Source organism: Salvia miltiorrhiza, chromosome 2 (genome assembly GCF_028751815.1).
Source record: "Salvia miltiorrhiza cultivar Shanhuang (shh) chromosome 2, IMPLAD_Smil_shh, whole genome shotgun sequence".
NCBI lineage: Eukaryota > Viridiplantae > Streptophyta > Magnoliopsida > Lamiales > Lamiaceae > Salvia > Salvia miltiorrhiza.
The window spans coordinates 74,220,400-74,243,268 of NC_080388.1; the positions used below are offsets into that span (position 1 = coordinate 74,220,400).

At 35.4% G+C, this 22,869-nt stretch overlaps 2 protein-coding genes across 2 annotated transcripts; both read left to right on the forward strand.

Moving 5' to 3' along the window:
- The first annotated feature begins 7,695 nt into the window (after positions 1 to 7,695).
- LOC131009190 (histone-lysine N-methyltransferase ATXR3) lies at positions 7,696 to 19,140 on the forward strand. Its single transcript, XM_057936440.1, has 20 exons — positions 7,696 to 8,100; positions 8,192 to 10,530; positions 10,880 to 10,936; positions 11,055 to 12,191; positions 12,484 to 12,848; positions 13,006 to 13,518; positions 13,622 to 13,722; positions 14,207 to 15,263; positions 15,375 to 15,446; positions 15,638 to 15,748; positions 16,326 to 16,426; positions 16,634 to 16,733; positions 16,816 to 16,911; positions 17,034 to 17,201; positions 17,281 to 17,406; positions 17,538 to 17,591; positions 17,771 to 18,018; positions 18,103 to 18,211; positions 18,293 to 18,592; positions 18,696 to 19,140. Exons 2-20 carry the CDS (start codon positions 8,334 to 8,336, stop codon positions 18,870 to 18,872), a joined length of 7,089 nt encoding a protein of 2,362 aa, XP_057792423.1. The 5' UTR covers positions 7,696 to 8,100; positions 8,192 to 8,333; the 3' UTR covers positions 18,873 to 19,140.
- An 831-nt stretch (positions 19,141 to 19,971) lies between these two features.
- LOC131009318 (protein VASCULATURE COMPLEXITY AND CONNECTIVITY) lies at positions 19,972 to 22,493 on the forward strand. The gene is made up of 3 exons (XM_057936617.1): positions 19,972 to 20,345; positions 20,443 to 20,645; positions 22,050 to 22,493. Exons 1-3 carry the CDS (start codon positions 20,247 to 20,249, stop codon positions 22,222 to 22,224), a joined length of 477 nt encoding a protein of 158 aa, XP_057792600.1. The 5' UTR covers positions 19,972 to 20,246; the 3' UTR covers positions 22,225 to 22,493.
- Positions 22,494 to 22,869: the final 376 nt, after the last annotated feature.

Genomic DNA, 22,869 nt, shown 5'->3' on the forward strand with positions numbered 1-22,869 from the left:
GGCCCACCTCTTGTTTAGAGCATCAAACACTTATGATTCTTGTTTTTTCCTATTGATTTTTCATATATTTTAATTTTTTTATTTAAGGTTGTGTTTATTTTGGTTGTATGAAAAATAATGGATAAGAAAAGATGAAAAAATATTATCTTTTTTTTAATTATATGTTTATTAGGGATGAAAATATGAAAAAATGTTGAAAAATATTTTCACACCCTACCTTATGATAATATTATCCAACATTGAAGAGAAAGAGAATGAAAAGGGGTTGCCAATAAAATATTTCACTCTGTCCAGATTTTTTATTTATTTTTAATCAAAGTAAACATATGAAAATGATGAAAAATGGGTAAAATTATCATTTTTCTCTCGTTTTCCATGAAACTAAAAACAAACAAGTTGATATCTAATTGTAAAAAAAGTAGCGAGTAGAGATGTTTGACTTGTGTGCGTGTGTTGACTTAGCGGCGGGAGGTTAATGTCCAAGATGCGAGGTTCTGAGTTCGAGTTTTCGTCGCATGGTCTTTAAATTTTCTTTATTTATTTATGAAATTTATCAAAAAAAATATCCTTTGTTTTGCATACTTGATTAATATTTTTTATTTTTATTTTTAAATATTTATTCTATTCTTATTACTGACTTTCTCTATTTCTCCCAAATTATGAAAAAAATTTGGGGGTGTGGGGCTCCAACACTCCAATTATTTTGGCAGAGATTTTATATTTTAGCACTTTTTATTAGTATTTTTACTTTTCTAAAATTAACTTTCTGCCCCCGTTTTTTACATGTAACAGTTGACTGTGGTAAAAACAATTGATGATATGCACGATGTCAAGAAAGTAAAGAAGAACATAATGAATGCATTTTCATGATTATGTAAATGGAGTTTGCAATGATGAGAGATAAAAATATTGCATGGGTGCAATACTTCAATGATTAGGAGAATGCTCAAAACATGCAAATATGCACCACCCTTCTTATTTTTCTTATTTATTTATTTTAATGAGGGTGCAAATGCTCAACCCCCAACATTCAATAATCGCAGTACTCCCTCCGTCCCGGTCCAATAGTCCAATTTCATTTGGGCACGAAGATTAAGAAACTTACTTTTTGAGTGTAAAAGTGAGTAAATGTGTGTGAGACTATTGGAGTGGGACGTCCCGAAAAGAAAAATGGGACTATTGGAGTGGGACGAAGGGAGTATAATATTTTAGTACCGTTTGCTTGTAAAATAAGAATTTACATTTTGATTTTCAAAAAAAAAAAAAATACATTTCCCCTAAAAAAAATTACATTTTGATTAGCAACCAAATTTAAATTTTAGTAAAATATGAAATTATATATATTTTCTCACGTCTCAATTTCCAAATAAAAGGCACAATGTAAGGACATGATTAGGGATTATATTTAAAAGAAGTAGAGAAATAATAATAATAAGCTTATAATGCAAATGTTATTTTTTATGAAAAATGGGAATACTACATAGTCAGTATATAATGTTGCATAAATTACTTGTAATGTCTGAATAACATTATTCAATCAATTGATAAAATTTTCGCTCTCTCCAGGATTCGAACCCATGTAAATTTTCGTTTGGAGCAAATTTTTACCATAGTTCAAATCTTGGATGGAGCGAAAATTTTATCGATTAATTGAATTTCGTTATGCAGTCATTATAAGCAGCTTAGAGCATCTGCAACGGTTACACGATAGCAGCCTACACGTGTAAGGCTGCTATCGTGTAACCGATGCAGCAAACACTTACATGAGGGCTACACGTTCTATTGTGTAGCCCTCACAACCGTTGAAAATAGGCGCGTGTTTTACATGCGCCTTTAAAAAAAATGAATATTTGAATTTTGATTTTTTTTTTTTAGGGTTTCAAAATTAATGCAATTTAAAATTGAAGTAAATTGTGTAATTTAAATTTATGAAATTAAACTTAAATGAAAAATGGAAAAATCAAAACTAAAGCTATCATGTAACCCCAATGCAGTCTCTTTACACTATGTGGTCCCCCCTCATAAAGTAAACTATCATGTAACACCAATGCGGATGCTCTTATGCAACATTGTATCCCGACTTATGCAGTATTCTTATTTCTTATGAAAGAGTATCATTTTTAGTACTAACCGAAATATATTTAGTGTTGCATAAGCTGCTTAAAATTAATGCACTCAAAAAATAAAAAAAATTGCTCCCAACAAGATGATGCATCCACCGTAGATCTTAATGATCAAATGACTGAAAATGGTTCCCCGTTCTTCTTTTATTTAGTGGTTCTTGAACCCCTATCTCTCTCTATATATATATAAACTGATACTATTATATAACTAAAGATAACTAACATAATAGAATCACGTGAAATTAATATTTGAAGTGATGGTCCCCTCAAAAAGAAAAAAAATATTTGAAGTGATGGTTGGTATTGAGATATGACCCGTCCATACATAAATTTATGTATGTTCGGATATATGATACATGAATCAATTCACTTGGAATTCCGAATACACCAATTTATACCTATAATTTATTGATCTATATTTAGAGTTTTTTTTTTTTTTTTGAGCAAGTAGAATTAGAGTTTATTAATTATAAATTAATAATTAGAGGCACCCATATTCTACACTCTACTACAGTCTTAACTAAAAAGGCCCATATATCAACAAAAACCTTTGCAGGCCCAATAGATAGAAAAGCCCATTGATGTAAAGCTATTTATAGTTATTATTGGGCTATACTGATGAATTCAAATACCAATAATTCATAGAATCATAAGTTCTCGGCCCATTGGATGTAATAAAATTTACATTATATTAATCTCAATTATATTCGTCAATTAAATCTTAGTTTTTTTGCTAAAATAATAAAAATACTTGTTTATATAATTTTTTTTATACTTTTTCTATTTTGACGCATAAAAGTTAATTTACGATCTCATATGTCATATAAGCATCATCTCATCTCAACTCTGTAAGATTAGAAGATCATCAAGAACTCGAAAGACAATATTTGACTTTTGAACGCTAAACTTTTAAGCATTATTTCGTCTGGATCCTGAAACACTATATCTGACTTTTATGCGTCAATCGTTTGAACATCATCACTATCTGATGCTTTAAATATCATAACTCACTTCTTAAACATTATTTCATTAGGAGCTTGAAAGACCAGGACTGACTTGTGAGATTATACAATTTGAAGCTTATAAGATCATAACTAACTTTTACTCCCTCCGTCCGCCAAGATTATGTAAAAATTACTATATTTGGCGTCCGCCAAGATTATGTCACTTTCCTTTTATGGCAATGGTCCCACCTTCCTTTTTAATATTTTATCCTTACTAACACTCTTTATTTACAAAAAACCCACTCAAAATTCAATCTCAACCACACATCTCATAAAGTGGTGGGACCCTTTCTCCACTACATCAAAATCATCACCAATTTTATTAAATCTCGTGCCCAAGCAATTTTACATAATTTTGGCGGACGGAGGGAGTAAACATCATTTTGTATGGAGCTTGAAAAAACATAACAGACTTATGTGCATCATCTCATTTGATGCTTAAAATACCATAAGTTCATAACAACATTTCAAGTATCATTTCGTTTGAAGTTTGAAATAATAAAACTGGCCAGTAAGCATCATCTTGTTTAAAGTTTGAAAGACCATAACTAAGTTTTGAGAATCATCTCGTCGAAGGCTTTAAAAAATTGATATGAGATTCAAATTAATTCATGTCAATTTATATGCGAATATTTATTTATCATAACTATTTTATATCCTGCGTGGCACTCTCACAATTTATTATTTGCTTCACCCTCAATTTTATACTATATGACATTTTTACATTTGTTTTCATCAATCCAACATTGAGTTTATACAAAACTTCATCAATTCATAACCTAAATAAAAGGCTCAATCTCCATGAATACATTAGCTCATCTATCTTTCTCACATTGATATTCTTTTAAATTTAATCAAGGAAAAATCTAGATAAAAAAATACTTGTAATATGTATTTCAAATAAATAGTTTTTCATTTTTTTTTTATAATTGCAATAGTTTTTTACAGTAAATTTATATTAAACTTCATAATTAAAAGTCTAAAAAAAATTGTAATTAGATTTAAATATTTGCAAACCTCAATAAAAATATATATGTTTTTAAAATAAATAGGTTCGTCAATTGAATGTTCAATTTTTTGATAAAATAATAAAAATACCCTTTTATATAAATTTTGTACGATTTTTCTGTATTGACGGATAAAAGTTAATTTAAGATTCATATGTCATATAAGCATCATCTCATCTCAACTCTATAAAACCAGAGTAGGGGTGTGCAGCGGGTCGGACCTGGACCGACCCGTCGGGTTTGTTGGACCAAAAATTTTAAAAGGAAGGACCGACCCGGACCGAAAAATGTGTGCGGGCCGACCCGGACCCGGACCCGGACCGAACCCAAGCAACGGGTCCGATTCGGTCCGGGTCCAACCCGCCGAGGCCGAAATTAGTTTTTTTTTTTTCCTATTTTCGCACTTAATTTTCATACATAAAACATAATAAATACGATACAAACACATATCAATATCATAGTTTCACCATTCGCAATCCACAATCACAACAAAAAACATAAATCAAAATCATTCATCCTTTAAGTTTTAGAAATATTTGAAATTTAATATTATCATAAATATTAAATATATAAAATAAATAATTAATTTTTAATGATATGGGTTGGTCCGGGTTCGGCGGGTTCGACCGGGTCTCGACCCGGACCGACCCGAAAAAAAAATCGATCCTAAGAATTAGACCTGACCCGGACCATACATATACAATGGGTCGGTTCGGTCCGGACCGAACCCGTCGGTCCGGGCGGGTTCGGCAGGTCCGGTTCGGATTTGTTCACCCCTAAACCAGAGGATCATCAAGAACTCAAAAAATAATATTGGACTTTTGAACGCCAAACTTTTAAGCATTATCTTGTCTGGATCCTGAAACACTAAATTTGACTTTTATGCATCAAATAGTTTGAACATCGCTATCTGATACTTTAAATATCATAACTCACTTCTAAATATTATTTTCATTAGGAACTTGAAAGACCAGGATTGACTCGTGAGGTTATACAACCTGAAGCTTATAAGATTATAACTAACTTCTAAACATAATCTTGTTTGGAGCTTGAAAAAACATAATAGGCTTATGTGCATCATCTAAAATACCATAATTGAGTTTCAAGCATCATTTCCGTTTGGAATTTAAAAGAATATAACTGGCTAGTAAGTATCATCTTGTTTGAAGTTTGAAAGACCATAACTAAATTTCAATAATCATCCCGTCCAAGGCTTAAAAAATTAATACGAGATTCAAATTATATCATATAAATTTATTTAGTATCTCAATTGGTAAATTTTCATAAAAAATCAACGTGTAATCCAACTTTTACAAATAAAAAAATTGTGCAAAATATCTTATTTTATGACAAAATTTAAATGAAGAATTATTTATTTAATCACAAGTATTTATTTTTAAAAATAAAATTAAATACTTTTTTATTTAACCAAATAAAATTGATCAATCATTCCACCAATTAAATGTGAAAATTTGGTTTGAAGAGTAAGAACATCCTTTTATATAGGTTTAATTTTGGTGAAATCACATAAAAAATCAATATGGGATGAAAAGATTTAGATAAATAAGAATGAATAAATATTAAAATGCAAAAATATGATGATGCAAAATATAAATCAATAATTGGTTGATAATTAGGATAAACCAAATATTAAAATCTTTGGAAAATTAGGATAAATAAAAATGCAAAAATATGATGATGCAACATAGGAGTATTCCACATTTTTTTATTATATATGTGATGATATTAAAGATAATTTATTTGAAATTATTTTTCATGATCAAATTAAATTGAAGAATCTATTTATTTTACATGCATCTCATCAAAAGTATCCTTTTATTTATGGTTTTTTCATGGTGAAGTTCAATTTAAGATCAATGCAAGAATGATAAAATATCAATGTGGGAACGATGATAAGCTAATATATGCATGGAGATTAAGCCTTTTTTTTAGTGCAAAAATATATATGAAATAATTTAATTTGAAATAAATGTCATATATGAGAATGTGTTAGATCAACACATTCTTACAAAACTTCATCAATTCTACACTTATTATGACCATAATGATATATCTTAGTATCATTTTCTTTATTTTATATGACGAAATTAAATTGAATAACTTATTTATTTAAAATACATTTAAGTATTATTTTATTTTATATGATCAAATTCAATGAAGAACCTATTTATTTTTAAAACATCTATTATTTATTTAGGTTTGCAAATATTGAAATCTAATTACAATTTTTTTAGAGTTTGAATTATGATGTTTAATATAAATTTAATGTGAAAAACTATTGCAACTATAAGAAATGTGAAAAACTATTTATTTGAAATACATATTATAAGTATTTCTTTATCTAGATTTTCCCATGATTAAATTTAATAGAATATCAATGTGGGAAAGCTAAATGAGCAAATGTACTCATGGAGATTGAGCCTTTTATTTAGGTAATGAATTGATGAAGTTTGGTATAAATTCAATGTGGGATGAATGAAAATAAATGTAAAAATGTCATATTGTGTAGAATGAGAATGAAGTAAATACTACATTGTGAGAGTGCCACATAGGAGAGAGAGTGATGGAAAATGCTCCAATAGCATTTATTATTTTATTAACTGTCATTTCTGATTTAAAAAGATTAATAATTTTACAAAAAGGAAACTACGAAATAAAATACTACTATATGTTTATTATGATATCCGCAATACGTATTTTAATCTCATTGACTTTTTAAAAGAAAAAAAAAATTCTCATATTCTAAAATACTATGATATTCACGAAAGACTGGTTAATCATTGCATATGCTCGCATAATAATATTGGAAATTTTATAGGATGTATGATAAATAATTAAGTAGTCCTCTCTTCTTTTTCTTTTTTATTTGAAAAAAGTACGATGTGAGGGATGCATTTAGAACACCTTCACTGGGGCTCGACTGGCCGACGAGCTGCGGAACCCCCCTTTTGAGGAGGAGCTCGCAAAAGCGAGCCGAGCGCAGAATTTAAAATCGAAAGTGTGTGCGCTTACACTATCAATAAAAAAATTTAAATGAAAAATAAATTTAAAATTTCATCCTGGTGACTCTCTAAGTAAGGACCACTTAAGAGCTCCTTAAAGGGCTGGACCCTCTCATGTAAAAATCACATGTTCTTGAAGGAGAAATACACACACACACTATATATATATATATATATATATATATATATTATATTATTTTTTTAAGTATTTATTTATTTAATTGGTTAATTATTGAAAAAACGAAAAATGAAAAAATTGGTCTTTATTCTTCATCTTATTTTTCTATTTTTTTGGGTAGAGTTATTTTTAATCTAATAGTATAAATTTTACTCTAAATTAAAATGAACGTGGATTTTAACCAAACTTTACCACATTAACCAAAAACTTTTAATTGGAGAGGCACAATCTCTAATTTAATATTTTTAAAAATAGTTTCTATAATAAATAAAACAAATTAAAAAAAATACTAAAATTAACTTAAGAAAAACCTCGAATTTATTTATTTATTTATATTACATCGGCGCCGCGGGCCAATTGCCAAAGCCCAAGCGCTCAACTTGTTTTAACAAACAAAAAAAAAAGCGCTCAAATAAAAAGAAAATACAGAGCGAAAAAAAAACAATCGATTTACAGAGATTCGTCTTCAGCTATTCTTCCTCTCATCAATCGATCCGGTGTCTGCAATTCTCTCAAATCCTTCAATTTCCGAGTCCACTCAGTCGACTCGCCTACTTCTCCGATCCCACCTCGACTCTGCTCCCGCAATTCCAACTCGTAAGTCTTCAGATTCAAAACCCTAGCCACGAACCACGATTCTCCGCCCCCAATTCATTTTCGGGATTCCGGTCTTTCCAAAGCGATTTCCGTGTTGGTGTTCTGCTGTTGTTTCAATTTGCGGGATTGTTTTCCCGTTTAATTGAAAAACCCTTCTGCATTTCCTTGGTAATTTCTTCGTGCTTGTTTCTGGATTACGGTGCGGTGAATTTGTGTTTTGTGGATTGATTGTGGTGTTGTTTTTGTTCCTTTTTCGCAGGTGGGGTTCGAGGAAGGAGGATTAGCGCGGCTGTACTACGAGGGGATAGCAGTATGAGCATTGATAGCCCCGGAGAAGAAGAGGATTAGGGTTTGGATTTAAGCGTGTTTTCTCGAGCTGAAGATTGATTTTGGGGCATTCCATGGGCGATGGCGGTGTTGCATGCGTCCCTTCACAGCATATTATGGAGAAGTTCGCAATTTGCGGGGGCAAGACCAATGGCAACACCAAGCTCAATTCCGTTTCTAAGACTTCCGTCAAGTTGGCTAAAGTGAACCAGAAGATGAAGCCGAAAAAGTACAAGGGAACCGAGTTGGGCACGAACAATTTTGGCAGTTTGAATAACAGAGAAGTTGCTGAGAAGAATGGCAGTGATGATGTTTCTAACGACAACAACAAAGATGAAGTGGAGGAGGGTGAGTTGGGGACCCTTCCCTTTGAGAATGGGGAGTTTGTTCCTGAGAAACCGTTGAGAAGGTATGAAATTAAGAGTGAGGTTGAGAAGGGTGAGTTCATCCCTGGGAAGTATCGAAAGGGTGGTGGCGAATGGGAGAAAAACGATTGGAGTTCCTCGAAAGAGGATCTGGAGAAGGGGGAGTTTGTCCCCGATAGGTGGTGCAGAAGTGATGCTGCGAACAAGGCTGGCGATTTTGGCTACTCGAAGGCTCGGAGATTTGATGCTGCTAAGGAAAAAGGATGGAAGAACGAGCGCGATTGGACGTCCCCTTCTGCTAGGGAAAGGGGATGGAGAGCTGATCGTGAATCCGATTGGTCTCCTCCTCCTGCTAGAGAAAAGGGCTGGAAAGGTGACCGTGATTGGACGTCGCCTTCATCAGGTAAGTATTCCAGTGAGAAGGAACTCGGCAGAAGTGGTGGGAGTGTTCAGAATTTGAGGAAAATCTCTTCCAGATATGAAGCTGAGAAAACCCCCAAAATCAGCTCCAAAATAACTGGTGAAGAAGGCACTTTGAAGAATGACTTCACCAATAGTAAGAGCCATGGAAGAGACTATTCCTTCGGCAACCGCTTAAAGCGGCATGGTAGTGATTTCGATAGTAATGAGCGGAAGTATCGTGTTGACTACGACGAGTATTCTGGTTCGAAAAACAGAAAGCTATCGGACGAGGGCGGCCGGCCTGGTTTCCCGTCGGATCACTACTCCGGCAGGGCTACAGAGAGACCGTACAAGACTTCTTCTTCTTCTTCGTCTCGAAATATTCCATCTGAAAGGCATCCTTCGAGATATATGGAGTCATCTAGAGCAGCCGCAGCTCATGACAGGCACAATGACAGCCCTCATCATTCTGAGCGGTCCCCACATGACCGGGCCCGCAATCATGATAACCGGGATCGCAGCCCTGCGCTACGTGGTACGCCAACCTACGACCAGTATGATCGAAGTAAGTCACCTTATGATCGTAGCCGTCACTATGATAATAGGGGCCGAAGTCCTGCTCATGTGGAACCCTCCCCTCGCAACCATGGCCGCAATCGGGATGGTAGGGATCGATCTCCAACTTTGCTGGAGAGGTCACCACGTGATCGAGGTAGGTACACTGACCACCGGGAAACAAATCGCAAAACTGGAGGTGGGGAGAAGCGCCCTGGCCATTATGGTAGCAAAGGGCAAGAAGGAAAGCATAGTCAGGTGAAGGATTCTGGTGGAAGGGAGTCACAGTTTTTGGCTAAAAAATCACCAGATGGAGGAAATGTTGATAACAGAAGTGTCTCCGCAGATAAAATTTCTGGGCCCTCGTGGGACCATGAAGAGTTACCTCAGAGTCCTTTGCTTAAAAGTGTTGAATTGTCTCAAGAAAATGGAATTTCTGAAGAAGCAGCATCAATGGAAGAAGACATGGACATCTGTAACACTCCACCTCATGTCCCGCAAGTGGCAAATGCAGTCGCAGGGAAGTGGTATTACCTGGACCACTTTGGTGTCGAACACGGGCCTTCCAAGTTGTCTGATCTCAAAACACTTCTTGAAGAGGGCTATCTTGTATCAGATCATTTGATCAAACACTTGGAAAGTGACAGGTGGGTAACTGTTGAAAAAGCGGTTTCACCGTTGGTTACTGTGAACTTCCATTCTGTTGTTCCAGACACAGTTACTCAACTTGTCTGTCCTCCTGAGGCTCCTGGTAATCTATTGGCAGATAATGGAAACGAAATATCCAGTAATGAAGAATTACCCGTCTCTTCTTCAAATCAGATAATCTGCTCTGAGGACATATTGGTCATTTCCAAGTCTGTAGAAGATTTTCATATCAATGATAGAGTTGGAGCACTCCTAGAGGGTGTCACACTAATTCCCGGCAAGGAAGTCGAGATGCTTACTGGTATGAACATATCTTATGTAGCTTGTCTCAAAAAACTGGTTTCTCCCCACATTTTTTTAAAAAATAAAATAGCTCGTGAAATGTCAGTTGGTGTTGACATGAGTCAAAGGGCTGGATTTTAATTTTTACCTCTTTCCAATCTGTGCTGAAATGCACGATTTAAATATAACAACTTTTTTCTTATAAGAAAATTTAAATTTAAAAACCTTTATTACATGTGGTATTGTATAAGGTTTCGGTTCAGTCTGTAGTCTCTGTTTTGTCTACTTGAAAGTTGAAATTTAATTATCTATTTGGTAGTTATGTTTTTCATTTGATGAATGTTCTATCTTCTATGTGTTTCTTGCAGAACTGCTGCAAATTTCATCAGAGCATGAGGACTGGGAGAGATGGTGGAAATCACAAGGTACCTTTTTATTTTATTTTTTCAATGTATGCTAAGAGTTTTTTTGATGCAGCCTATGTGGTGATCCAGAATTGTCTTGTTTGCTTGTAACTCAAGGAGTTTTGTTTGGCATTGATAGGTTTTACATGGCACCAAAAGGATGTGGATGAGCATTTTGAAGATAGTGGTTCTGAACTTCATGCTGAAGAATCAAGACCTACTGTACTTTCCTCGTTGGAAAGGGATAATGCACTGGATTATAATGATACTGGTGAAAGTTTCTTCAGCCAATGGGTGTGCAGGGGGTGTGATTGGAAGAGAAGTGATGAAACTACTCTAGATAGATCTTGGAAGAGAAAGATTGTTCTCAATGATGGCTATCCCTTATGTCAGATGCCCAAGTCTGGTTGTGAAGACCCCAGGTGGGAGCAAAAGGATGACTTATACCACCCTTCTCAGGGTCGAAGACTTGACTTGCCACCATGGGCTTTCACCTCTCCTGATGAGTTGAATGATCTCAGTGCTACAAGCAGACCTTCCCAAAATAAACCTGTCCTTCCCAGGGGGGTCAGAGGACTGATGCTTCCAGTGATTAGGATAAATGCTTGTGTGGTAAAGGACCATGGTTCATTTGTATCCGAATCCCGTGTAAAAGTTAGAAAAGAAAGATTCTCTTCAAGGTCTTCGCGCCCATATTCCACAAGTAGTGACATAAAGCAATCATCTGAAGATGGTCCCTGTAAGAGTGCCCATGAACAAGACTCACACGATTCTAGTAAGGATAGTGCACTTGTCAGTATGCCAAAGGACCGTCTTTACAAGCTTGATGAATTGAGATTGCATTTGGGAGATTGGTACTTCTTTGATGGTGCTGGACATGAACGGGGACCTCTATCATTCTCAGAGCTTCAGATAATGGCAGATCAAGGTGTCATACGGAAGCACACCAGTGTCTTCAGAAAGCAAGATAAAATTTGGGTTCCAGTGACTGTCTCATCTGAGCCTTCTGGAACTATAAAGCATGAGGAGGCTGCAACTAGTTCAACTTTGCTTTCGGAAGCAAGTGGTGGTGTATTGGATAGAGACCAGATAACAGTCAATAGATTCCACGGCCTACATCCCCAATTTATTGGATATACTCGAGGAAGGCTTCATGAATTGGTAATGAAGTCATACAAGAGCCGGGAGTTTGCAGCTGCCATTAATGAAGTTCTTGATCCTTGGATCAGTGCCAGACAGCCAAAAAAAGAGATTGAGAAACATATTTACAGTTCTGGTATTGATCTCTCTATTTTATTTGCTTTTGCACAATGTTCTATTATTTCATTATTTGGTGTACTTTTGGTAATATAAAAAAGATACTAAAATGGTCCAAGAGAAAGACCAAAAAAGTTAACTATCAACTTTCATTACTTGTTTTTGTTCTTTCTATGGTTAGTTTTTTCCGTTCTGTAGCTCTGAAACTGCATTATGGGAAAGCCCCTGACTTATCTTACTGTCATTTGCATGTATATAGCTTATGTTTATGATAACACTTTGTGAAAATTTCCTCTGAACTAATGTTGCAGATCACTTCCGTGCAAGCAAAAGAGCTAGGATAGATGGGATCGAAGAGGAGTTTGAGACGGATGAGGATGTGCTAAGCCTTCAGAACAATAATTGTGAATTTGATGAGTTATGTGCTGATGTTTCGTTCAGAAAAGGAGATGAAGTGGATTCTGAGCTAGAGAGGGGAAGCTGGGATCTGCTTGATGGCAATATTCTGGCCCGGATATTTCATTTTCTTAGAGCTGATGTTAAGTCTCTTTTTTATGCTACCTTGACGTGCAAGCATTGGCGATCGGTGGTCAAATATTACAAAGATATTTCTAAACAGATTGACTTTTGTTCTATTGGACCCAACTGCTCCGACTCCACCATCTTGAAAATAATGGTAACTTATTCTTGAATTGTGCATTTGTGGACATATTTTACTTTTGTATTTCTTTTTTCTTTACATTGGATGGAAATTTAAATGATGAGATCTTGAAGGCTCGTTATAGCTTATTAGCTTGGTATGTTGCAAGTCTGACTTATATTTTATTCTGCAGAATGATTACAAGGAAGGAAAAATAACTTCCTTAATATTACGTGGTTGTACCGGCATTACTGCTGGCATACTTGAGGAACTTCTTCAGTCATTACCTTTTTTGTCATCTATAGATATTAGAGGTTGCACCCAGTTCGAAGATTTGGTTTCAAAATTTCCTAATATTAATTGGGTCAAGAGCCGAAATGCCCATTTGAAAATCCGGAGCCTTAATCACCTAACTGATAGGAACATATCAACTTCTAATCATATGGACGAATCGAGTGGACTGAAAGAGTATTTAGAAAGTTCAGATAAGAGGGACTCTGCAAACCAGTTATTCCGGCGAAGCTTATATAAACGGTCGAAGCTCTTTGATGCCCGGAAGTCTTCATCCATCCTCTCTAGGGATGCTCAATTGAGGCGTTTGGCTATTAAGAAGGCTGGAAACGGGTTTAGGAGAATGGAGGAATATGTTGCTACAAGTTTACGAGATATCATGAATGAGAATTCCATCGAGTTTTTTGAGCCCAAGGTATTGATTACATTTTTTCTCTGGTTATTTTTCTGATTATCTATGATTTCCTGCTGGTACTTGATATGTATAGCTTGATATATAATTTTGAGATTTTCTTCAGGTTGCTGATATTGAGGGAAGAATAAGAAATGGGTATTATACCAGACGTGGATTGAACGCTATCAAAGATGACATCAGTCGTATGTGCAAGGATGCAATTAAGTAAGTCATGTTAAACATTCATTTATATTCACCTTTGCTCTGCACGACTTTGGCTTCTGGCGCGAGTCAGAGAAAATTGTGCAACAGATGAGGCAGGTCATCATATTTATTGTGTTCGCGTATGTGTAGATTGGCATAAGTGGCTCTCTAAACCCTCTTTGTATTTTAGAAATGATGGCTGATGAGGTCTTTTTGGTTTGATGCCACAGCTTAGATATACTGTCTATTTTAAGAAATACTGATAAAAATATGTGTGGCTGAAACATAAGCTATCTGTTAATAACATTTATTGGCTAAGTCTTAGCCAATAAATGTTATTACTGGATTGGTTCATGAATAGTTTATATTTGCTATGAGATTTAGTTCATGTTGGTCTCTTATGAGAAATTTAAAGGAACACTGACTGCTGTCTAAATGTTCAAGCTAATCATAATGCTTCTACTGTCTAATTGAGTCTTATTTTGAATTTGACTTGTCATTCCAGAGCTAAAACTAGGGTTGATGCTAGAGACATGAATCGCATTGTAACGTTGTTTATTCAACTAGCTACAAGTTTGGATAAAGGTTCAAAGGTAGAATATACAAGAGATGAGGTTATGAGATCCTGGAAAGATGATTCGCCTCCTGGCTTTTCATTTGCTTCCTCAAAATATAAGAAGAACCTGAACAAAGGGTCTGAAAGGAAACATTCATACAGAAGCAATGGCAGCCTGTTCATGAATGGGCTTTTGGACTCTGGAGATTGTGCTTCTGATCGAGAAATCAGAAGGCGATTATCCAAACTATACAAAAAATCTTTGGATTCAGGAAGTGATACATCTGATGACATGGATAGATCTTCCAATGCAAGTATCACAGAAAGTGAGAGTACTGCATCTGATACAGAAAGTGATTTAGAATCACCATCAGGAGGTGCTAGCAAAGAGTCTAGAGGGGACTCATTTTTCACACTTGATGATGGGCTTGATTCCTATGCTGATGAGCGTGAATGGGGTGCTCGCATGACAAAGGCTAGTCTTGTACCCCCTGTCACAAGGAAGTATGAAGTTATTGATCACTATGTCATTGTAGCGGATGAGGAGGAAGTGAGAAGAAAAATGCAGGTTTCTTTACCTGAAGACTATGACGAGAAGCTTTCTGCACAGAGAAATGGCACTGAGGAGTCTGATATGGAAATTCCTGAGGTGAAGGATTACAAACCCAGGAAATCCCTGGGGGATGAGGTCTTAGAACAGGAAGTTTACGGTATCGATCCATACACTCATAATCTTCTGCTTGATTCAATGCCGGATGAATCAGATTGGTCGCTTGTTGATAAACATCTGTTCATTGAAGAAGTTCTCCTTCGTACTCTTAACAAGCAAGTCAGGAACTTTACTGGTACTGGGAACACTCCTATGGTGTATCCTTTGAAGCCTGTATTTGAAGAGATACTGGTCACTGCTGATGAAAATGGAGACAGAAGACTCATGCGTATCTGCCAGTTTATGCTGAAGGCCATCGATAGTCGCCCAGAGGACAACTATGTTGCTTATAGAAAGGTTAGGCACACCGACTTATTTTTGTACCATAGATTGTTAATTTCTTCTTGATTGCATGTACACAAGTTCACTCTCCTAGTCCATGCCCTCTGATGGTGCTTTTCTGACCAGGGTCTTGGAGTAGTGTGCAACAAGGAGGGTGGTTTCAGTGAAGATGACTTTGTCGTTGAATTTCTGGGAGAGGTAATGCTTCATTTTAATATCTCATCCTTCTAGTGATTACTTGCAATTGATATAAGTATGGTTTTTCCTTATAGCCATGAACTTGGGCAATGAATCTTCATTTTCTCTTTGTTATGCCACTAACCTATTGTACAAGCCTTTTATTTTGCTCTTGTTCATATTTTGACGAGTTTTTCTTCTTTTGCGCATAGGTTTATCCTACTTGGAAATGGTTTGAAAAACAAGATGGTATCCGTGCTCTGCAAAAGAACAATAACGATCCTGCCCCAGAGTTCTATAACATATATCTTGAGAGGCCGAAGGTATCCTACGTTTGATTGCAAATTTTGTTATCATTTTCTCATCATATTTTGATCATGCTTCTGTTATCTCCAAATCTGCACTGTTAAAATAAGTTATCTTCTTGCTGATTGGTAACAATAGGAAATGTTGTGAATGCCCATGCAGGCTATTGGTTTGTGATTCATGCTGCATATAGCGTAACTTGTGGCAATAAAAGTGCAATAGTCCTTGTCTAAAAGAGATACTGGGTTTTAATGTCTAATGTCTTATTATGTTCTCTGGGATATATGAGAGTTGTGGAATTGTGAGCAGAAAATTTAGTTCAGGGATGAGAAGACAGTTTATAGCCTATAGGGTCTTATTTGTGTTAAGTGTTCTTTAGCTTTGTGTCCCCTTTGATGTCATAGTGCCATTTTCGGAAAAATAAAGCCTAAATATGTGAGTGGCAATCACTTTTTCCCTGCAAAGTCCAAATTGAAAAACTCAATGGAGCACTTTTTTGTGGACCTTACTTTATGGCTTGCAACATTGCATTTCTTTATCTGTCAACCCCTTGATCCATTGAATCTTGGGTTTACACTAAATCTTTGAATGCAGGGTGATGCTGATGGGTATGATTTAGTAGTTGTCGACGCAATGCACAAGGCGAACTATGCAAGTCGGATTTGTCACTCCTGCAGGCCTAATTGTGAAGCAAAGTATGTACTCGGTTGTTATACATCGTTTGGGGCAGTTAATAAGTCTTATTTTGCGATGAAAATCGTTTGTTACTTGAATGAGAAAGGGAATATTACTGTTAATAAGGAAATAAATAACTTTGTTGGTATATGTACGCTAAAACCTGTATAGTGCATTAGGATTTTATTTTTAAGGGATTATTGATATATTACTAACTGTGACAACAGGGTCACTGCTGTTGATGGTCAGTACCAGATTGGTATCTATTCTGTAAGACCAATTGCTTATGGCGAAGAGATCACGTTTGACTATAATTCTGTTACTGAGGTCAGTGAATTGCAAAGCAATGGCTGTGTATGAGATTTTACTTTTCCTTCTTACTTTGGTGGGTAACAATTGAATTCTGCAGAGTAAGGAAGAGTACGAAGCTTCAGTTTGTTTATGTGGCAACCAGGTTTGCCGTGGGAGTTATCTGAATCTGACTGGTGAAGGGGCTTTCCAAAAGGTATAAGATTTGATTAATTTCATTAAGTTGATAGCTTTTATCAATTCCTTAGGTATTTTGTTTTATTAGTTTCTGGCTATGGCTCGGGTTTCTGCATTGAACCTGATTATTTTGGATTCTAGGTGCTGAAAGAGCATCATGGATTACTTGAACGGCACCGGTTGCTGCTAGAGGCTTGTGAACTGAATTCGGTGACTGAGGAAGATTATATTGAGCTGGGTAAAGCTGGACTTGGGAGTTGTTTGCTTGGTGGGTTGCCTGATTGGCTGATTGCCTACTCAGCCCGCTTGGTATGCTTCATTCTCTTTATATTCTTGCTAAAATGAAAGGTTCCAGGCCGTGTTTTGATAATTGGATCTCTTATCTTAGGTGAGATTCATCAATTTTGAAAGGACGAAACTCCCTAATGAGATTCTTAAGCATAATATAGAGGAAAAGAAGAGATTTTTTGCTGAAGTGAACATGGAGCTTGAAAAGACTGACGCTGAAATTCAGGTATATATCCGCCAACTCTCTTTAAATTTCTCACATTTTCTTGTTTCTGCTCTGTGGTTGTTTATCTTAGCAGCTATACAAGGATATGGATTTTGATATGTGGCTCATTAATTGACTTTTAATTGTTAAAGGCGGAGGGTGTGTACAATCAAAGGCTCCAGAATTTGGCTCTTACAATCGACAAGGTACAGCTGCTTCCTTTTTTGTTAGCATGTTCCTTCTTTCCTTCTTCATTCCATGGAAGAGCCTAGAAACTATTTGATTATTAGTTATAGGAGTTGGGTGGATGGGGCTGTGAGTTTATAATGTTTTATTGGATAGATGAATGCATGAGTTTAAGAAGTTTGATGCCAAATTCGTACAGGTGAGATATGTTATGAGATGTGTTTTTGGCGACCCAAAGAATGCCCCGCCTCCACTTGAAAGGCTTAGCCCTGAAGAAGCAGTTTCATACCTCTGGAGAGGAGAAGGGTCGTTAGTGGAGGAACTTATTCAGTGCATGGCTCCTCATACAGAAGATGTTACATTGAGAGATCTCAAGGTCAAGATTAATGCTCATGATCCTTCTGGTTCTGATAATCCAGAGACGAAGCTTCGGAAGTCTCTATTATGGTAAGCATTGTGAACTGAGGCTAAGCATCTCAAGGTCGGATCACTCCCTTTTGATATATAATACAATGTATTTACCCATTTCAGGTTGAGGGATGAGGTCCGGAATCTTCCTTGTACTTATAAGAGTCGGCATGATGCTGCTGCCGATTTGATACACGTATATGCTCATACAAAGTGCTTCTTTAGGATTAGAGTGAGTAACCTCAGCACAATGGACCATTCATTTAAGTGGAGTGTCCTTTTTCTTTCTTTTGATTTAGTTTGCCTCTTGCAGGAATACAAGAGAGTAACTTCGCCACCTGTTTACATTACTCCGCTCGACCTTGGTCCAAAGTATGCTGACAAGTTGGGTTCTGGCGTTCACGAATACTGCAAAACATACGGCGAGACATATTGTTTAGGACAGCTAATTTTTTGGCACAATCAAAACGCTGAACCAGATGCCGCCCTGGCCAAAGCAGGTCGAGGCTGCTTGTCTTTACCCGATGTTGGCTCTTTCTACGCGAAAATCCAAAAGCCATCACGCCAGCGCGTCTATGGTCCAAGGATGGTGAAGTTTATGCTCTCTATCATGGTGAGTCCTGCGCGTGCCCATCTCACACGAGACACAAACATTTACTTTTTTCCATTAGTAACAATATGGTTGAATGCAAAATCTCCTGTTTCTAACCTGGCAGGAGAAGCAGCCCCAGAGACCTTGGCCGAAGGACCGGATATGGTCGTTCAAGAGCTCGTTGAAATTCGTGGGGAGTCCAACGCTGGACGCTGCGTTGCACAAGGGCTCGATCGATCGAGAGATGGTGCAGTGGTTAAGGCACAGGCCTTCTATTTACCAGGCGACGTGGGATAGGTGAAATTTTTGCAGGCAATGCTTTTTGAGGATTCGTTGGTTAAAAATGGCTGTGTAGTGTATTAGATAGTCGTGTTTTTTAGGTGCTGCGATTCCTCTTGAGGCATCATTTTGTTTGCGCTTTTAATTCTTGTGTACAGCAGCAAAGCAACACACTCTCATTTTTAGGTCTTGTAATTTGCATTCATTCTTGGGTCATAGTGTTTGCTCTTTTTATTAATGGAAAATGGCAAAAGAAAAAAAAAAAAATATAAATTGCCATTGCTTTTCTCTGTCCTTTTTTTAGTGTTTTCTTCTTTTGTTACTTAGGAGCATTTTGAATGTGAATAATGTTAGTAGAAAATTGTTATTTATCTGTTTAGTCATTTTTTGTGAGTTAAATGAAATTAAGGCAATATCTTGAAAAGTTATAAACATTCTTGTCATCAAGACTTGCCTACCTTTTTATTGAGCTAAAATCTGTAATCATTGTTTATTCATACACCAATTTTGATTTTTAACATGAATTATAAAAGTGTTAAAAAATACACTAAATTTTTTATATAAAATTTTTAATACGAATTTTATTTTCGATCAAAATAAAGCTTATTTAGCATGTCAGAATGCTGAAGTGGACAAATCAGATTGTAGTAATTTTAATAGGAATTCAAATTGTCGGATTATATTAAATTGTAAGACATTTATTTTGATTCGTATAGAGTTGCATTTATAAAGTAAATAGATTTCATGTTAAAACTACTACAAACAGGTGTATTTTTTGACACGTTTTAAAATTCATATTAAAAATCAAAATTGATCCAAATTAGTGTATTTATGCTCCAATAACCCTTTATAATTCAGCCATAAATAAGTTTTATTGATGTCGTGTCTCAATATTACTCCATTAGATTAGATTTGGCCATGTCAATATTTTCATCAATCTTTAATGTCACAATATACTCATATCATGCTAGTTTTTAAAGATAATATACTATTAAAACACGAGAATAAATTAAAGGATTTTCCCCATCATTCGATCCAAACTCCATCTGGACAAACAATTTCAAAAAAATTACTCATAGAAAAAGTTACAAAAAAGTCAAAAGTAAAAAACCCCATGCATATGCAGAGAATAACTTTAGCAAAGAATAGATGCTCAAAACTAAACACACCTTTTCTTCTTCCCATTTGAAAAGAATCCCAAGGGCTCGAAGCAAAGAATATCAAAACCATTTAACTACAAAAAAGTACTATCAAGAAATAAAGTCACCACTATCACTATGTTGACAAAAGAGGCTTTTTCAAAACACATCCACACACACTAACATATCTACCTACATTCACTCCTTTAATCCCCTCTCCAAAGCTTCTTCACCATCACTCCAAAAACTGCATAAAAATGGGGAAATTCATCGGCATTTTCGCCTGCCTCTTGATCGTTGCACTCGACGTCGTTGGTGGGATTCTTGGGATCAAAGCAGAAGCAGCTCAAAACCAGGTTATCTTGCACAAATTGAAGCTTTCTTCTAAGTTGTAGAAAATCAAGAAAACTTTTTTTTTTTTTTAGTATAATAGTAATAATTTAATGTGTTTAGGAGAAGCATTTGAGGCTGTGGATATTTGAGTGCAAGGAGCCAAGCCATGATGCATATATATTAGGGTTAGCAGCAGCAAGTCTTCTTGGAATAGCTCATGTTTTGGCTAACTTGCTTGGAGGCTGCAGTGTTTGCACTCAAGAAGAGATTGAGAAAGCCTCTCCCACCAAGCAATTGTCCATTGCATGCCTTATTTTCACTTGGTAAGTACTACTCCCTCTGTTCTACTGTAGACTTGTTTTTTTTTTGGGACGTCCTATTAGAATAGGCGCTTTTTTCATTTTGAGTAAATTTTTTTTACTTAATTGATGTGGAACAGACCACTTTTTTCCTAAAAAGTAAGTTTTTTAATCTCCGTGCCGAAAAGAAGTGAGCCTATTATAGGGAGTAACGATTTTTTCTACTATTATATATATATTTTTAATTTTACATTATTTTTCCTTGTATGAATTTTCATATATTTATGATTTTATTTCTACTTATATATATAGGGTTGAAATCCGATAGAAACTGACATTATTCTGTTATATTGCTATGTTGGTTTTGGTTGAGGTTTTTAGGCCCTTGTAGTTATATTAGACAATTCTTGAAGCTTTAGTGCTTAGGCATAAGCATTGAGTAGGGAAGTCATGTTTCTGAAAGTAATTACTCTCTTTGTCCCATTAAAGATATCTATTTTCATAAAAGACAATATTTAACTCATAAAAAAATGGTCCTACTATTTTTATTCATTTACACATTCTCCTTAATCTTGGTCTAAAAAAAAGTGAGCTATCTTTAATAAAATGAAAGGTGTACTTGTTTTCAAATGAGAAGTTCGAAAGTCATGTTTTTTAGTTATATCCATCAAATCAAACATTCCCTCATTCAATTATCCAAGAGACAGTCTTGTATAAGATAGTTAGATAAATTAAATAAAACCATCACACAAATTATGATCCAAATCTGAATACTATATAAAAACACTAGTAAATTTACGAAAATACCACTACATACGAGCTTGATCATGTGACCCTGTCTCATATAGTTCTTGACTCGTCAGACGATCTCACACAAATTTTTATCTGATCTTCTGTGATCATATTTGAAAACAATCATCTTGGCTCCAAAAGTATCAAATAGACGACCTCGTTTAAAGTAGTAGCTCGAGTGATTATAACAGGTTTGCCCAAATTCGACTCAGCATTCGCGCGAGTAAAAAAATGAGTTACTCCCTCCGTCCACCAATTAAAGGCCTAGGGGAAAAACACGGGTTTTAAGAAAAAGTGTATTTTTATTAGTTGAGTGGAGAAAGGGTCCCACTTTTTAAGAAAAAATGTATTTTTATTAGTTGAGTGGATAAAGGGTCCCACTTTTTTGTAAAGAATCTTTGACTTTTTTTGATTAAATAATGAATAAAAACTTACCAAAAATAGGTAGGCCTTGTTTTTGTGGACGTCCCAAAAAGGCAAGTAGGCCTTGAATTGGTGGACGGAGGGAGTATTATATTTAAGTGGGATTTTTATAATTTTTTATCAATTTCTTATATATATCTTCATTTTTTAAATACAAAAATATAATTTCGTCCGTCCAATTTTTTAAAATCCTAACTCCGCCCCTGCATGCAGGATCATCCTGGCCGTGGGGCTGTCGATGCTCGTGATCGGAATAATATCGAACCACAAATCGAGGGCGTCGTGCGGCTTCACGCACCACCATTTCTTGTCGATCGGCGGCATACTATGCATGGTTCACGCCCTCTTCGCCGTCGCATACTATGTTACTGCAACTTCGAACACTTGATTAATTAACTATAAACCTCTTTAATTATTTTCTTTTTCTTTTTCACTTTTCAAAAATGTTTCATCTTTTTTTGTTGTTTTTTCTTTGTAGGTCCCAAGTAATGTCTATGTCTCACTCTTTTGTCTTTTCATCCTTTTTTTTTTTCTAACTTTACCTGCTAGTTTTGTTGCTCGATTTTCTTCTCGATGAAGGTTTTGGACTTCGTGCTTGACTTTGATTGGGAATTCGTTTCTTTTTAGTGGAAATCTGCAGAATTTTTGGGGTTTTCATTTTTTTATTATTTGCTTTTACCAATACTTTTCTTCCTAATTAAATACTTCATCTGTTCACTATAATTGTATAATTGTTGTGCGGAGAAGAGGACACGAATTTTAACAAAATATTAAAAATATGTATAAAGTGGAGAAATAATCACACCCAATTAATTAATTTGTTAGGTAATCAATAAATAGTTTATGAGATGAGTTTTTATAAATTTTGCGTGTAAACTGGGTAAAATATAAGGGTGTATGTCTTAAATTAGAAAAACTATATTTATTGTGGACGGACGAAAATGAAAAAAAAATCACACTTGTCGTCTACGGAGGAAGTATGGAGTTTGATATTGTGCTTTTTTTGTTGTCCTAGATAAAGGCAATATCTATA

Coding starts and splice junctions, on each gene's coding strand:
- LOC131009190 (XM_057936440.1), top strand. CDS start 8,334: ATGGGCGATGGCGGTGTTGCATGCGTCCCTTCACAGCATATTATGGAG. Junction 13,519..13,621: donor TCGAGTTTTTTGAGCCCAAG/GTATTGATTACA, acceptor GATTTTCTTCAG/GTTGCTGATATTGAGGGAAG. Junction 17,202..17,280: donor TTGCCTACTCAGCCCGCTTG/GTATGCTTCATT, acceptor CTCTTATCTTAG/GTGAGATTCATCAATTTTGA.
- LOC131009318 (XM_057936617.1), top strand. CDS start 20,247: ATGGGGAAATTCATCGGCATTTTCGCCTGCCTCTTGATCGTTGCACTC. Junction 20,346..20,442: donor CAGAAGCAGCTCAAAACCAG/GTTATCTTGCAC, acceptor TAATGTGTTTAG/GAGAAGCATTTGAGGCTGTG. Junction 20,646..22,049: donor GCATGCCTTATTTTCACTTG/GTAAGTACTACT, acceptor CCCTGCATGCAG/GATCATCCTGGCCGTGGGGC.